Source organism: Rhopilema esculentum, chromosome 16 (assembly GCF_057945365.1).
Source record: "Rhopilema esculentum isolate cy_ngs chromosome 16, ASM5794536v1, whole genome shotgun sequence".
Taxonomy (NCBI): domain Eukaryota; kingdom Metazoa; phylum Cnidaria; class Scyphozoa; order Rhizostomeae; family Rhizostomatidae; genus Rhopilema; species Rhopilema esculentum.
This window is the reverse complement of record NC_142830.1, coordinates 6,782,693-6,800,034: the sequence shown is the minus strand read 5'-3', so window position 1 is coordinate 6,800,034 and position 17,342 is coordinate 6,782,693. Positions and strand designations below refer to the sequence as shown.

The following is a 17,342-nucleotide window of genomic DNA, read 5'->3' as shown; positions in this document are numbered from 1 at the left end:
ATCTGTCTCTTTAATATAAAATTTCAGAATGGAACTTAATGTTGATGCTATTTCTAAGTCTTTTTTCGTCTTAAATATTTCAGTTTGTAACTTAAGAGTAAAGTCGAGAGCGAAATACCAAATTTTCTTCCTTGGTGTGGATAAAAGAACAACTGACTACCGAGTTACGATGTGATGACGTCATAAACGTATATTGTTAGAATTTTTCGATTTTGATCATTTAATCTCAAAGAATATCATGAAATAGTTCAATTTTTGATATTTTTGATATTTTCGACATACCATGAAAACAGTCTTATCCTACCAAAATTCGCTGAGATATTGCCCTAAGAACTCTTTCACTTTCTCTGAGTAAATTGGTATTGATTTGAATCTCAATAGTGCTATTTGCGTAATCCTTTAAAAGATAAGGTCTTTCAATGTCTTTAAGCTATATCTCAGCCAATTTGGAACAGATTTAACCGATTTTGCATATGTTGCCTTCTGTAGTGTTGTTTTAGTACACAGTATGTTCCAATTTCGAAGGAAACAAAAAGCACAATTTTATGACGTCATCATTTTTTGACTCAATTCTCTGCCCCCAGAAGCTGTCCCAAGGTAGGGAGGGGGCAAGGGGTCATGGATCTTTTATTTTTCAGTACAATATTCTGTAAATAGTTGATAACCCAATTTTTCTGCCCTATGGCCTCCCTGCTTTGAATCTCAAGGCGCCGCGTCTGACTCTCCGTTCCCGATCAATAGTTAGACAGTGCATACGATAAAGCCTCCAAGCATTCATGGACATTTTAGAATCTCTTTTTATAAAAGCCAAAAAACCAGTGACACAGATGAAGGTCTCCTTTGCGGTTACTCATATAACCAGCGGTGCATTTCAGTCACTTACATTGTTTGCAATAAATGGCTGTCTCAAACAATACTCAGTTGTATTTTTGTTGTATTTTTCAGCTACACCTTGGTCTCAGCATACATATTTGAAACTTTGCCATGATTCTTACGTTTCATAATTTGAGGGTTATCAAACTAAGAATTTTTCGGTAATAATGCCTCTGTACTGCGCATTCCTAAATTTTTTTTAGTATTTCTAAAAAATGACAATGAATAACCAAAATATTGTTTTAGAAAGCTTTGTCGATTCCTAGGGACTTGTTTCTGTTTTTTATTTGCTCCTGCAGGTAGGAAACAATTTTATTATAAACTTTCTTCCGTGGACCGGGCTATGCAGGATTTGGAAAGATAAAATACTGTATTATATCAACAAAACTTTAATTTTTATCCAAAACGAATTCCCTTTTTTCATAAACGCGTGTTCCAATCTCAAATTCTATTGCTGACATGCCACGTTCTAATTCGCTGCGTATGCCGCTGTGCAGTACTATTTTGGCGTAACCGTTTTCTCGAATGTCGTCTCGAAAAAATTTAATGGTCTATAAGTAACACTTTTCTGATACTGATAAGGAACCTCGGAAAGCAAAGAATCTCAGTTCTTCCCCGCATGATATCAGTATTTTTATTCACTTTCCTTTTCGTGTATTTGATTGCAATATCAATGCGAAATATTCAGAGTGAACCTTAGGCCTTTAGTAATCCATTTAACCAACATCCGTATGCTTATTTTCTTGCAAACACAATGAGGGTATTGCGTCATCCTTTAGGAAACATCCTTCCAGGAACTCAGTAACGAAATTGAAAGCATTATCTCTGTTTACACAGCCACGTTTTCCATGGGCCTTGTTCATCCTACTAGTTAACTTTCAACTCCGCGCGTGAAAAGACTGATGGCGATTTTTAAAGTCTTGATCTTGTTCAATTTTCTTTTTGGAGCACATTCCCTGTATTGGAACTGGACCGAAACAGGTTGGTAAAACTTAGTCTCTGCCTATGTATGGTCATATTCAATTTGTAACCATTACAAATAATCATGATCAATAACGATTGTTAGTAGATTGTCACTGCAAAATTTCCATAAAGGGATGAGTTGATAAACTGCTCGTATCAGGCAGATCTGTTGGGTGGCAATGTTAATAGAATCGCTGCCTGAGAGGTTCATGTAGCTAGTTTTATTGCTTGTAACAGCTGTTGGTTGTTCAATGCATTTAGGTCGATGCATTGAAGGGCGAACCGTAGACTAGCCTAGAAAATGAAACTATCTTTGTTCGTAATGAAAGTAGCAGAGGCATTTATAGTTGTGTTTGGCCTTCGAAATGGCCAGGTATGTTTATGAGTGTAAAGGCCCGGGCCCCGTCTTATTTAAGTTACACTAGTTCTTCACAAAGCTCAAACTCAAACAAAGCCCAAGAACGGCATTAATAGAGTTAACGACACGAATCCTCCTCTCGACGTACGTGCAAAGGGTTAAAATCTTTTGATGTTTATTAATATTTATTATATATCTATTTTTGATGTTAAATCATTAGTATTGCATATTTATTGCAAATTATTTCCTTGTTGTCCTCCTCTGATGTGGAGAGTGATCACCATTTAGCCAAAATCGCTCTACAAGAATTGCATGCGAGAGTTGCAGGGACCACGTGGTGCAGCCCCAACAAAATACTTCATAAATTTGGCCTGAAACAAATCGCACCCCACGGAGTTCCAAAAAAGGAGAGTGCTCATATTTTATGAGATATTTTGCACGTGAAGTAGGGTTTTCCAAAAAGCATTTTAGGCAAAGGAGAGTGCGTTGAATGGAAGTATTTGCTTTAAAAAATCATCTATTTGCCAAAGTAGTGTTAAAAGTATGTAAATTGCGGATAAAATGTTTTTGCTTTTCTTTACTTCGTACCGATATCCGCATAAAATAAATGAATTTGTTGGATGCTTAAACGAGGTGAAAAGTGTAAGCTAAGCTAAGACATATAAAAAGTAACTGGTTTGGTGAAAAAGAGTACATAGAAGATAAAATGTATCAGGTAAATTAAATATTTGATATTTTAAGCGAATTTTTTCATGAAGTTCCGGGGACACGAAGCATTTTACTGTGTGCTTGCAAAACAACAGTGTTGCGTAGCCTTTCGAAATCAAGTTAGCTGGGGACAAGCCTTTGTTTATATAAAGAGAAGGACAATAGCCTATTGTTTAAAACAATAAAAATCCTTGGGTTGGAGGGGTCATTACCACTCCCCTTCGTAGTCTGTGAAAAATGGCCCTGAAATGTTGTCTTGTCGCATTACCTAAAAGCTGTGCAAGTAAACCAGAACAAATCACGTTTTTGCTGCAAGCGCTCGAAAAGATGTTTCTGTGTCTACTTGGTTAAAAACCTCCATTAAAACATTAGAGACATAATTTATCCATCTTTTTTACTTGTTTCGTCTTTTTTAGGAGAAACATTTGATCGTGGTGTGCCTACACTCTATGGCTTGCGCATTCCACAGTCATTGTTGAAGCAAATGCCTATTTGCAACCAAAGCTGTAGTGCTTTGCAGAGGTCCAGCCTTGTTAGCTTTTACGAAAGCACTTGCGGTCCTAAATGGGTTAAACGGAGGAACTGGAATACGGATGTTTTCTATTGCGACTGGGAGGGTATTTTATGTTACAACAGGACATTTCACATCATAGCCATCGATCTCCAAGGCAACAATGGAATGCAGGGCTTTGTCGGAACTACTCTAGGACGCCTTCCCTACCTCCTTGGTGTAGACATGGGTGGAAGCAGACTACAAGGTGACGTAAGCGACTTGCTTGGGACACTGAAGAGCTTCTTTATCAGATTTGATTTTGCAAATAACGATATACATGGTGAGTTCCCACAAAACATAGCTACAGCTTGGCCACATCTTGGCAAGATTCAGATCTCAGGAAATAAAGCAATATATGGAACAATACCAGAAAACATTTATTTGTTGAAAGACTTACAGGCTCTTAGCTTAGGGGAAACTGGCATTTCTGGGTGGGTTCCAAAAAGAATAGCCAATCTTTCAAATTTGTACTTTCTTGACCTGGAGGCTTTGTCGTTAAAAGGAGATCTTGGATGTTTAAAAGGGCTTTCGAAACTACGATTCATACATTTGATGTTGAATCAACTAGAAGGTGAGTTCCCTAAAGACTTTGGAAACTGGTTTCCAGACCTCTTTGAGCTTCTCCTTCAAGGCAATGATTTAAGTGGAGATCTGCCTTCGTCTCTGGGTAATTTTAGCGGGTTGTCTCTGCTTCAATTATCTGAAAACAAGCGACTTACTGGACGAATCCCACTTTCTTTTTCAAATCTAAAAAGTTTAGAAATATTCGACATATCGAATACGCAAATTGAAGGCTTTGAGAAAGGCCTTGTTCTTGGAAGTAAAAAATTGAGTTCATTTGTTGCAAAACGGAACAACAAATTTTCAGAGTCTATTTACAGTCTTGTTGGTGCTCTTGGAAAAAGTGGCATGTCCTTGAATCAGTTGGATGTACAAGATTGTGACATTTATGGCAGATTCGACAAAGTAAATGACGATTCTAACCTTAAGAGTGGTATATTCAGGTTCTCAAAGTTGGTTTTTTTGAATTTGGGTGGCAACAAGCATCTCAGCGGAAGCATTCCAGACCCAATCAGTAGTCTTGGCCTAATCGTTTTTTTCAACGCATCGTGCACAAATATGTCGGATGCATTACCTGTGTCATATTTAATCAAATTGAAATTATTGCAAGAAATAGACATCCGGAAGAACCCACTGATGAAAGGCGAGATTGAAGAAAAATACATGTTGGTTGATGATACAGAAATGATCGCAGAAAATGTCGAAGATAATTTCAAATGCCCTGTGATACGACTGAAGCATAACAATTGTTTAGTCGGGATGGATTCTGCTTACTATGAAAGGAGATATTGCCAGTGTAATCCTGGTTTTTACGGTCACGGCGGCACTTGCCGGTCTTGCATGACTGGTGGCGTTTGTGATGGCCTCGTAAATAGGATGAGTATAGTCAGAAATGACTCTAGAGGCAAATATAGCAAAAACTTAACTGTCACTTCTATGAAACCGGCAAGAGGCTATTGGCCATTTCCGACAATGAAGAACGTGACCAAGCTGGTTAAGTGCCGTTGGACACTGCCTGGAAAGGAAGTCTGTAACCCCTCCGGACTGGTTCGTTGTTACGCCAAAAAAGTATCTGGACAGGTGATAACGGTTTGTGGGTCTGATGAGCATGTATGTGCTGAAGGCTCTTATGGACGTTTGTGCAGCCGTTGTAAGCAGGGCTATTACAGCACTGGACAGCATTGTCATAAATGCCTTGATAGTAAGGATAAGGAAAGCATTATAACAATTGTACTGGCTGCTGTTATGATCACTCTGCTAGGCCTAAGTATGTTGCTGCACGTCCGTAACCGGCGCATATTTGCTGCCCTGCTTGCAATATTTGAAGCTGTTGCCGTGTTGATTCTAGCAATTATGGGAATAATACCAAGTTGGCTAGCAGATATCAATATACTCATTTTTTTACTAGCCATTGGTGGCTTTGGTAAATTTGGCAAAGGTTTGTTGAAAACTGCAGTCTTTTACGTGCAAATTATTGATGCTCTTGTGGCTTCGACTCATATTTGGCCAACAGCTGTTTATTTCTTTTCAGACCTCATAAGCAGTCTTGTAAACCTACGATTCTCTGTGCTAGGCTGTCGACTTCCCAAAATATTTACACCTCAAGGCAAACTTTTTCTTCTAATGTTGCTGCCACTCTGTTTATGCATGGTTCTAGCAACAGCATCTTTTCTTTTTCGCATGACGGCTCGACATAAGTTGCCTGATACGTACGAAAAGTTCAAATACAAGTGCGCCCATTTGTCGATTCTTTTCTTGAACTTATCCTACTTTCCTTTAGTAAAAGCCACCTTTTCAGTTTTGGTTCCTTGCAAACAAGTTGAAGGTATTTCGTACATGCCAAACTACGTTTGGATCGACTGCAACAGCAGTGAATACAAACTGCTATACTTCGTAGCGCTGTTTTGTATTGTCTTGTATGTGATAGGAGTTCCTGTACTGTTCCTTTCCTTGCTTCGATGGCAGAGAGAGCACATAGTTGAAGGGCACCTGACTACATCGAAATGGCTAGGCTCACTGTATATTCCATATAAACCTAACTATCGTGTGCTCATGGAGTTTTTCTTGATGCTGCGAAGAACGTTTCTTGCTTTTCTCATAACGTTCATTGATGAAAACGTCACAGTCAAAACAACATTGGTATCTGCGGTATTTTTTATATCTTTGATACTGGAGACACATGCAAAGCCGTTTCGTACAGCTGACGGTAACGATGGCTGCTGGGGTTTTGGGATGGAAAATATCATCGAGATAACAATGTTGTCTGTGTTGCTTTTTTCGTTTATAGCCGCGCAGACATCGATACAAACAAACAGTGAAGACCAAAACTTGCTCTGGAGCGTGATTATCATCAACGCCATTTTTTCCTTTGTTCTCATTATGTGTTTTTTGAAAAGATTAGGCCAGAGAGAAGGAGGCTACGAGCAGATAAACGAAGGAGAAAGAGCGAATGAAGGATGTAATCAAGCCGAACAAGCTCAGGTTATGCATGATTAACAACACTTCGTCGAAACATGGTTATTTTGTCAAGACATTGACCTTAAAAGACTTCTATTGACAGTCGCAAGGTAGTTATTCTTGGGATTTTGCTTTCTTAGATAGTCAATTTTTGAGTAAACCATTTAGTTCCATCTGAAAGACAATCGAAAATACTTACGTGGCTCAGGCAAATATAATAACACTCCGGAGGCATTTGTCCATAGTTGATTGATAAATGACGTAAGCCAATTTGAGGGTGTAGAAGGGGTTTTGACTAAGTGACCAACAGACTGTTTTACCAACCGACTAATGACTAATTATGTGTAAAGCCGAAAACACACTCCAGAAAATGATCCGCGGATCGGTCAGATTTTGTGTTGCGCAAGCGCTTTGGATGCAAAAATAGTCACATGACTGATCTGCGACGGATCTAGATGTTGAAATCATTGCTAAACGTCCTGTGTCAGGCTGTATTTTGTCGCAATTTGCTTAAAAACTCATAAGAATTTTGCTTTTTTAATATGAAACTATGAAACAATGTTAAAACCAACAGTTTTTTACTAAAAAGAGATTTTGACTAACTGGGGCCAAAAATCCTGACTAGTGACTAACCTTTATCACCTGACTAGCAGTATTCCCCCTTCTACACCCTCAAATTTAGATGATATGCCCGTAGCCAAATTGTTTGACAATGAATTGTTTATTTGGAAACAGCATTGTACAGGGGCTTCAGTTGAATATTTCGAAAACTAACCTTGGCAATAAAGTTCTCGAATACACAGGGGGGAGGGGGGGCATACCAACAAATTAAATCGTAGTATATGTTAGTATGTTTAGCACCAAATTATCGCGTTCAATTCCCACCTAAAAATTCCACGAACAAAATTTTTAGGCACATCATGAGATCTGTACTCTTTTCATTGTAAACATGAATTAGAACTGTTTATTGAACAGTTATTAATGATAGGGTTCGTCAAAACGTTGCCTAAGAGCAAAATGTGCTTTTTAGAAATTCAGCAAAATGCATTGTCCACTAAAAGGTATATGGTTCCTGTTGATCATCTCGTGATGGGCTTGAAGAAAACTAGCTTTTTAAGACAGCGCGAAGAAAGGGCTGGGGGCTTTTTTAGACCCCCTACTTTTCTCAACCTTTCTAGACCCTCCCCAGGGGGCTGCCCATTAAAAACAGAGCTTTTAAGGGACGTCCATAATGAGGGACGCACAGACACAATCTTTATAAATTGTTAGGAGTAATAAACGAAACCTTCGAGTTGAAGAAATGGCAAAAAAGGAAGAGTAATTATCTTAACAAAACGATTGAAAAGAGTACATAACAATATCAGTTTCTATATGCATAATAGCGTAGAGATGTTTGATCTCTTGCAAATCTCTATCAAAGGGAGGGAGGCTAATCTCTATCAAATCTCTTGCAAATCTCTATCAGTGTACAATATTATATTTAACTAAAGAAGTACAAATAATTACAGCAAGTAAGCAATAAAAATATGACAAAAAGGTATTATAAAAACCAATAACTTAAGAAATGTTTTATAATAAAATATAAAAATGGGCTTAAGGTTACCTAAAGGTTTCTTTAAAAGGCGAATATATTAATAAAAGCTAAAATTTTACAAGCATGAGTGATTTTGTTTAATAAGTTTTACAACTAAATATGAACTAAACATTGTAATAAACTGGCCAAATTGGTGCCATCACAGTTCTTTCTGTTTATAATATACTGATCTTAGAAACAAAGTGTCTCAGAAGAGATATTAAAAATATATTAATCTATCTGTTACAAGAAATGGAAAAATGTTTTTGGCCTGACTTGCATTTTGCATTAGGTGCTACAAACTGTACCACTGAAAATCTATTTTTAATTTAATGTTTTCTATAATCTTGTTTAATTATTTACCATAATCAAGCAACATTCTCAGTAACCTTATTTCTGCAAGTCTACAATCTTTTTCTGCAAGTATACAATTGTTAAGGAACATATAGAATGATTCAACTAAAAATTTGTAATTACTTTATTGGTCTTAACAAAACACAGCTGGTATGCTGTAAGCAAACACATTGGTTCTACACAATGTTAGATACGGAATATTTTCACTTTTGTTTTTCTTGCTCCACTTTCTTTTATTTTCACTATTGTCTATTTCTGTTTTGTCATGCTTCTGTGTAGCTCTCTTCCAGTAAAGAAAACTCCGGTAAGCATTGATATTATGCTAAGGCCAATGATCAGCCGATTGAAAATATGGTGATACCATCGCAAACGAGATTTTTTCATTCTCAAATGAAAAATGCAAGGTATGGTTAATGACAGCAATGTGTTTATTGTATTGCCAATGAATGCCATCAGCAACGCAAAATGAGGAACCAATATAGCCACTGTCAGTGATAGGGCAATTATCATGAAGCGGTTACAAACTGACAGCCAAATACTGTATCCATTTTCAGCCCTTTGAAAAAAAGGAAACATCTCTGCAATGGTACTGTCTATACTCTCCATGATGACAAACGTTGGTAACGAAAAAAGGCAAAGCACTGAAATGAAAATAAAGACAGCTGAGGCAATGCCTAGGCCAAAATGATACTGAAGGTCTACAGTTATGACTTCATCTGTTTTGGTCCCGTATAATAATGCATTTGTGAAGCCAACCAGCATCTTAGCAACCACTGCAGATGAAAAAGTAATAGCAAGCATTGGGCGGTATTGCTTCGGTTTGCTCATCTGCTGTTCTATTCCAGGCAAAGCAGAATGAATTCCAAACGAGCACACTATAATGCCAATTGATATTGGTAATTTCTCTAAATTGTAGATTGGAATGTCTCTGATACTCCAATATTTAAAGTTTGCCACACAATATCCTTCTACAAGAATGAGCCCAATAACCAATGATGCAACACCAACTAAATGCATCCAGGCTATTAAACCTAGTCTACTTATGAAGAATGTTGGAAGAGCAATGGTGACCCCAATAGCTGTACAAACCTCTATACTTAAGTGACTATGGAAAATTTCAAAACATAAAGCTCCAAGCACATTTATGTTTAAAATACAGACACATAGCATGTCAATAACTTGCAAGACGTGGATGATTCTTCCTCCTGTATCAGAATTTGAATAATCTTGTCCAATCTCAATGTAGTCTAGGCGCACCCGTGTTTTATACCTTCTCCTTCGAACAGAATGCTCATACATGCAATCAATAAGCAATTTCCCAGTGTATCCACACATTATTGCTATAATTGGTATGAGTGCAACTGAGATAAGACCTCCTGATGCAATGCTGTATGGGATTGCAAGAATACTCAGATTCATCATCATGTTTACAACATTCCATCCGACTAGAACAGTTGAAACTTTGCCAACAGGCCGCCTTGGCTTTCTCAAAATGCTCCCAGCACTAGTATACCCAGTGTCACCACCACCACCACCTGACAGATACTCGTTATCTGACATTGCCCATGGCTTGTGGATTCCATAGTTGATTGGGTTATAGAAGGGCCTAAGTGGTTGGGTCGTTGACAGAACCACAGTCCTTTCCTTTTCACTCTCCTCTGGTTCTTCAACGGACGTCTCAGTGTCGTAAAACTTCGGATAAACCGAGTTGTGCTCATATGTATATAACCCACCTGCAACTATAGACGGTTCTGCATCTTGTGAAGCGCTAAATAGCAATGTATTTTGGACTACAGCCGTACCACAATTTTCATCCGAGCAAAAATCGCTAGGAAAATCTAGGTCATCGGCGTCCATCATTTTGTTTTGCTGAGTTTTTGAGAGAACATCCAAGTTTTCCTAGCTGAGAAGTTGATGCCAACTTTTAAGTTAAAGTGATAGGCTGCAGACCAAGATACTTCGTAAATAAATGCTTTAAAAAAGGAACTACATCAAAAAAGCAGTCTACCAACTCTGAAGAGCAAGGTTTCTTTTATGTACAGGTCCATGCTCTGGTTTTGTACGCAGCATCAGCATCAAAACGAGACTGACAAAACAACTTCTATTTTTTATGTTTTCGGTCAGTGGAATTTTGAGTCAATGACTTGGCGAGATTAGGTAACTTGGTACCTTTATTGAGTTAAACCACAATTAGAAACACACATTTACATTCATAACTTTTTTAATCATCACTTTGTTTAAGTGAAAAGTTATTGATATATATTTGTTCCACAAATTTACTGTTCTTTGAGAACCTAATTCAATAAAAATCAATAATATATGTATTTTCTTGAACGAGTGCCTGAACGAAATTGGGCTTCCAGAGGCAAACTGTTTCAATTAATCATTTGATTAAGATTAACTTTAAAGGGTAACAAGCAAAGGTGCCGATTTTTAATTTTCTCAGGGGTGATAATATTCTTGCGAAAGGGTCATTTTATTCGGCAAGTGTTTATCACATATTTCAAAATTAAAAGGGCATTTTTGTATAAAATTTTCATGCTTCTCTGTCGTTCCTGGATAAGCTGCTTCAAAGTCTAGGCTCTGCTGCGTTAAAAGCTACGAGAGTGGCTGAACCAGAGCTACTGAGAGGTTTCGTAACCTTGGAGAATGAGGCTGTTGCTGGTGGAGTACTGAAAAGCAAAACGAGATAGAGATTCCAAAAAATTTTCAAATTTAAACCCCACCTTTTAATCTGACTGACAATTCAATTCAAAGATTTTCTGGCGTTTCAGGCTTGACATTTGGTTAACTTTTGGTCAAATATAATAATATAATTATAATTATTTATACAGGGTTGCCTTTTCAGCAAAAAAGGTGCTGTTATCATTAACTTTAATGTTTTAAACATATACAATATTAGAAAAACCTAAACTTTAAAAAGGAGTTACTTACAATCAGAATCTTGAAATTAAAGCTTTAAAATCATTCCCTATTTTACAATCTCTCTTACAATAAATAAAGGTTCTCTCAATTTGGATATAAAACTAACAAGCGTTTTCAGGGAAATTTATATTAAAATTTATCACAAGGACAACACGGACTTTCAGAAGTCTTCAGATTTCATAGAGGCAAAATTTGCCTCTTTCCAAACTCAAAAATTCAAAGATGCATGTCATCAAAGCATTGAAGTTAACCACACATGAGGTGATTTTCACAGTAATGGTCGACAAAAGTAGACATCAAGCTTTTTTTTAGAAATAATGAAATTACGAAAACGAAGAGACTATTTAGAAAAATAAATAATTCTGTAGGCAACTCATATACTGAAGCACTTTTAGTCCGACACTCTTCAGAATATAAACGTTGGACAATTACCTAAAGTAGGCAGAAAATTTATATCCAGGTGTGGATCGAAAACAACGTGAGAGGAAGAAAGACGCACTTGAAGTGAATGTTAACAAAACATCAACTTCCATCCAATTAATTTTTGTCCTTTTTGAGACAATTTTAGACAATTTTGACAATAAGACAATTTTGAGACATTAGAAAATTCATTGTTTTACGTTCTAGCCATCATTTACCTTCACCGTGACTGATTGAACTAGATAATCACTTTATTTTTAAATATTGGCTGCTCAATGAAAGTTTGCCCTTGGACGATGTCACAGAATATGAAATAGGCACAAGGGTAACTCTTGTCGGTCCCTTCAACCTCGATTTCATTAGACGAACTTAGCCATTACAAATTATCATTCATTAATCAGATATAAACGAATTATGATACATAATTGAATTTTTTCACTATCATGGGGCATTTCGTCTCATATAAAGTTGTCTACTTTCACTCTTTTTTAAAATTTCCCCGACAGATACATGTTAAGTCTCGTATAAGTTAACACATGCGCAAGTTTTTCAGGCTTCACCTGATCGATATACAGGAACAAAGCAATACGACGACGAGAATCCAATATCACGAGATAAAATTTTCAAAATAAATTAAATTTAAGGAATATACTAATATTTCTCCCCGGCATACAGGGCTTCATCGGAGTCACCTGATAGGCAGGAATTCCCCTTCTGCCTAATTTTCCTATTCTGTAACGATGTTCTGTTCCTTTTTCAGAGGATTAAGGTTGTATTTTTGCATTATTTTCGATGAAAAACAGACCCACACATGTACTCAAATTTCGAGCATGGTCACGTGATGCATGATTTGCCAAATGGGCTGCTCATTTGCATAAGGCCATTATTTGGGCTGTTCCCTTCCGCATGTTGTCGTCAGTTGCAATCGGCGGAACTCTTCTGTATTGGAATTTCCAAATCATGACTAGGTGAGAAAAGAAATCATGGAAGGACTACATGTGGTGAGCAAAACAAATAACTTTGCGTTTATTTACATGAATTGTTTTCTTCATGCCAACGAGGACACTTTTTGTCAGGACTGTTTGCTGTTGATGCATGTCTGATCAGTCTGCTGATGTTAGGCCCGAGGTCTCAACTAAGCTCATTTGATTTTTTGCCAATTATGCAAACACAGGGATTCATGAACCCTAAACAGATGCTTGTATTGTACTGGACAACAGTCTGATAGAAACTGCTTGTTTTTAAAATGTATTTTTGCACCCTTTTCCCTCACCTTTGGTAGTCATTTTATTGTAAATAAAAAATTATTTTCGTCACAAGGTAGTCACGATAACATACTGGCCTCCCGATTACAGAGTTTTGAATCAAAATAAGAATGAAATTAGAATTGAATCAAAATAAGAAAATTTAGAATTAACATTTAGACAGATGCTTGCCCTGCGACGATTTTGTATTTTATGGGCTTTGATCAGTCTTGAGTTTCAGATTTGACACCAGGAAATAGCAAGTAAAGCAGAAAAATTATGTTTAGCAAATTAACGTAGAATTCCTAAAAACTTAGGTTAATGACAAAATTTGCAAATTAAAATGTTGTTCTACGGTGTTACATTTCATTCAAAGTGATGAATTGGATTACCAGGCATTGTATAGCAGAAGTATAGGCATTTTTAATGTTCCTTCCTTGCCAGGTATGGTAAGGCAGAGGCTTTTAAAAGATTTTATTGGACGTCATTTTCAGCTGTAATGGCTTAACAGTCAACCATTACGTTAAGCCATGTGCATAGCATATGAAACTATGTTGCCTTTTGTTTAACTTGTACACCATCTGCTAAAGATTAATTATTCTGATAAGGTCACACCACAAAAGTAATTCCAATTTAGCTTGTCTGATCAATACTTGAACGAATTTCAGTAGAATTTTATTGAGTATTTTCACAGTTATTTCCACATAAAGATGAAATATTTGGCTATAAGATTGATGACCTTGCATTAAGGAAGGATTCAGGAACAGTTATCACTGTTTATCTAAATTCTTGAATGGGGAAGAGTTTTTTTTAATGCAACAAAGATGTCTCAAAATATATGTTTATATGCATATACTTTTCAAAGGGTAAATTGGCTTGGGGGCAAGCCTTTGTTTATAGAAAGATGAGTATAATAGCCAATTTTTTAAAACAATGAAAAATCATTGTTGTTGGGTAGTAACATGCCCCCAGTTAGTATGTTAAAAGGCCTTATAACACTGTTCTACGGTGTTACTTCTCCAAATATAAATACACATGGATGGAAAAGTGCCTGATAATTATAAGTGAATTAAGTTACCAAGCAAGGTGTCTGTTTAAGTTATAGATAAACTTTTTTCAGAAGTTTGCACTTTCATATTATTCTATCAAAAAATACAACATTATTTTTGGAAGGAGTTCTTTTTATGGAAAATTAATCATAATCGTAATGGCCAAAATGTTTTCTATTGCATTGTTTATGTTTGCAAATAGCAGTGTGATCTTTGATTATTTTGTTGCATTCTTGCTCTTTGGTTGCAAGACACTGTTGCACAGAAAATCCACATGGCTACATAAAAAGCATGACATTTATCAAAAAAGTATTCCAATAATAAATTCTTAAAAACCTCTAAAAGTATTGAAAAGCTTCCAAAATATTAAAATGTTATTTTATTGATTCCTTGTCTTTCTTTTGTACTTTCTATTTACAAGTGTTTTCAAATAGGTTATCTAAAAATGCTACAATGAACTGACCTTGTGTGGAGCTCAGTATGATTTTGCTGTTCATAAAACTAGTGAAGTCCTTTTGATCAATTCTTTTTTAGAAGAACTGGGAAACTTCAAAAGGCTCAACTTGAAGTTCAGTAATAAAGGCTCAACTTGAAGTTCAATGCAAAAACCTTGTATATACCCTGTTTTTGTAAAGTTTTGCAGTCAAAATTATTCAAGATTCTCAATGTATATGCCAACCCTATCATTGTATCTATACAATGATTTCATTGTCATTGCATAGGTTTGACCACCTACTCCCCAAACTGTTGAAAATATGCATATCTTTCAACATTTTTGTTTGGTGAAATCTTCACACTATTTGACCTTGGCTTTATGCATTTGTTCTATACTTCAAGGGTACAAGGGTGTGGCTTTGTGGAGATGATGATTGGGTCCCTGCTGTAATAAAAGATATCCAGGCAAAAGAAATAAAATTTCTGAGCGATTATGGCAAGGTATGAATTATTAGTTTGTTAATAGTTTTTGCAAATACTTGTCAGGGGAATTATCAGAAAAGGCATTGAAAGTGTGCACCATTCCAAATATTTTGTGGCATGTTTTTTTCATGTTCTTAATCAACCAGGAGAATGAAATGTTGCAAGCACTTTTTCAGAAATTTGCCCAAAGATTCAATTACCTGAACTTCACTTCACCAGGAAATTCCTCTTTGTGCTTGATTTTTGCTTATTATTCCATTTATAACCATCCTGTTCTATACACAAATGCATGTATAACCATACATGGTACCAAGCAATCCTTGGCAAACCATTAAACATTAATTTTCATTGAAATTGCATATTATATGTAATAAAAATTTAATACATTGTGATAGTAATCCACTAAGGGGGAATCAAGCACAGAGCATTTGCATTGAGAGACCATTTTTCTGCAAATATTATGATCTCTTTTCATTCCCTAGGAATACAGCTTTTCAAAGTCAGCCCTTGGCAGAGACCAAGTTGCAGCAATGCATAGCACAAGTGTTGAAGGTGTTGATGATATGGCTAGGCTAGGAGATCTTCATGAAGCTTCGATACTTTACAATTTATCCAAAAGATACCAGAAGGAAACAATATATGTAAGTTTTAATTGCCTTTTACTTGAAAATAAATGAAATAAGAATTAAAAGTATTCCTTGTTTGGTTACATTTGTGTTTTTATAAGAAACAAAGCTCAGGATTAGCACCCAGCTTCAAATTTTCTTTGTTTATTTTGGTGCCAAAAGTTTATGAAAGGTTGCATAAATACCATCTCTACCATATGCCATAGGAATTACTTTTTAGAAGCATATAACATCAGATTATATGATGAAATATAGCACCTGGTTAGTCAAAAGGGGCTTTTATTTCTTTTTATCACTCTATCTTTCTATGTCAATTTGATAGGTGCCTAATCATTAAAAAGAATCATTTCCACCACATTTTAGTGCTGTAGTTTCTTAATTCTTTTGTCATCTAAAGGCTGTGTCTAATAGATGGTTTCCTGTAAAACAGAATGAGTTTAATGCTAGAAGCAAGAATATAAACAAATATGATGGTTGTCTCAGATGAAGCCTCCCCTTTTATTATAATAGGCTTTATAAGAGAAAATAAATTTATTCTGCAATGTTACAAAAACATGGGAGGTACTTATTAGATGTGTGGGGCCTATCAGCAGAACAACAGTAAACCTAGAATTTATGATTTTCTAAGCAGTCTATTATTTTAAGCTAATTTTCTTACTCTGGAATAAAATACAAATTCAAAATGAACTCATCGCAATCCCACTCACCACAAACTCCATATTCATTTTATTTTATTTCATCAATATATTATCTATTTTAGACATTTATTGGTTCAATCATGGTGGCTGTTAATCCATATAAGATCATTCCAGGCATTTATGACTATGCTCATATGAAATCTTACAATAATACCTACCTTGGTGATCGACCACCTCACATTTATGCAATTGCAAATGAGGCCTATTACTCTTTGTGGAGAAAAGGAGGCAACCAGTGTGTTCTCATCAGGTAAAGTTGTTTCTATAAGCATTTTATTCATATGGAAATTTTTTGCATGAGCTTCTATGTTCATAATTATAATCGCTAAACTTGTCTTTTTCAAAACTTGAATTGCATATACATTATAAAATTTTGTTGAAATTTGGTCTGCAATTGACAAATGACTGAAGTAGCTTGAAAATGTTGAAAAGGTTCTGTGCATTAGTAGTGAACTCAGAATGTGAAGGCAGAGGTATTTAGCGTGCTGTGGCAGATCAAGATTAGCTTAGAAGAGAACCGTTTACTTATCCTCTACCTATTACTCTCCCTCCCTTGTCCATATAGACTACAAGAAGGCAGAATTGGCTTAACTGGCTTAGAATTACTTCAATTTGTTCTTCTGCCTATAATATTCTTCTGCTCTTATTTTGAATTTTTTGAATATTAAAAGCGACCTTTGCATCAGCGTTATGCTTAAGTTCCTTCAAAGGCCATGCATTTACATTTATTTCTATGCTTCAATTCCTTTGTAGCCATTATCTATTCTAATAAGTATAATTGTCAAGTGTATCATTACAAAGCATAGTCCTGTAATTATTCGTTGCAAATTATTTCATTTCAGTGGTGAGAGTGGTGCCGGAAAAACAGAGTCAACGAAACATATTCTACAGTATTTATCTGATATGAGCAAAAATGCAGGAGGGTGTGAAGGGGGTCTCAATGTCGAGGAAGCAATTCTTCAAAGTAGGTAAGTAAAAAGGTCGAAAAAATGACATACAAAGTATTTTTCATATTTGTACTTTTATAGGAAGTGCTTTTTGGTACTGTTTTTTGCAGTGGTA

The 17,342-nt window shown here is 36.0% G+C and overlaps 3 protein-coding genes across 3 annotated transcripts in view; 2 read left to right on the top strand and 1 right to left on the bottom strand.

Moving 5' to 3' along the window:
- Position 1: 1 nt before the first annotated feature.
- On the top strand, positions 2-8,847 carry LOC135681885 (uncharacterized). Its single transcript, XM_065196522.2, has 2 exons — positions 2-1,854; positions 3,319-8,847. Exons 1-2 carry the CDS (start codon positions 1,776-1,778, stop codon positions 6,510-6,512), a joined length of 3,273 nt encoding a protein of 1,090 aa, XP_065052594.2. The 5' UTR covers positions 2-1,775; the 3' UTR covers positions 6,513-8,847.
- On the bottom strand, positions 7,795-10,476 carry LOC135682613 (vesicular inhibitory amino acid transporter-like). Its single transcript, XM_065197576.2, has one exon. It carries the CDS (start codon positions 10,258-10,260, stop codon positions 8,650-8,652), a length of 1,611 nt encoding a protein of 536 aa, XP_065053648.1. The 5' UTR covers positions 10,261-10,476; the 3' UTR covers positions 7,795-8,649.
- Positions 10,477-12,601: 2,125 nt separating this feature from the next.
- Positions 12,602-17,342, top strand: part of LOC135681945 (unconventional myosin-X) — a 42,894-nt gene continuing 38,153 nt past the window's right edge. The window contains exons 1-5 of the mRNA XM_089113211.1: positions 12,602-12,746; positions 14,876-14,974; positions 15,439-15,597; positions 16,343-16,530; positions 17,123-17,248. Of these exons, the coding sequence (XP_088969337.1) occupies positions 12,729-12,746; positions 14,876-14,974; positions 15,439-15,597; positions 16,343-16,530; positions 17,123-17,248 (590 nt within the window). The 5' untranslated portion in view covers positions 12,602-12,728. The remainder of the gene's footprint in view (positions 12,747-14,875; positions 14,975-15,438; positions 15,598-16,342; positions 16,531-17,122; positions 17,249-17,342) is intronic.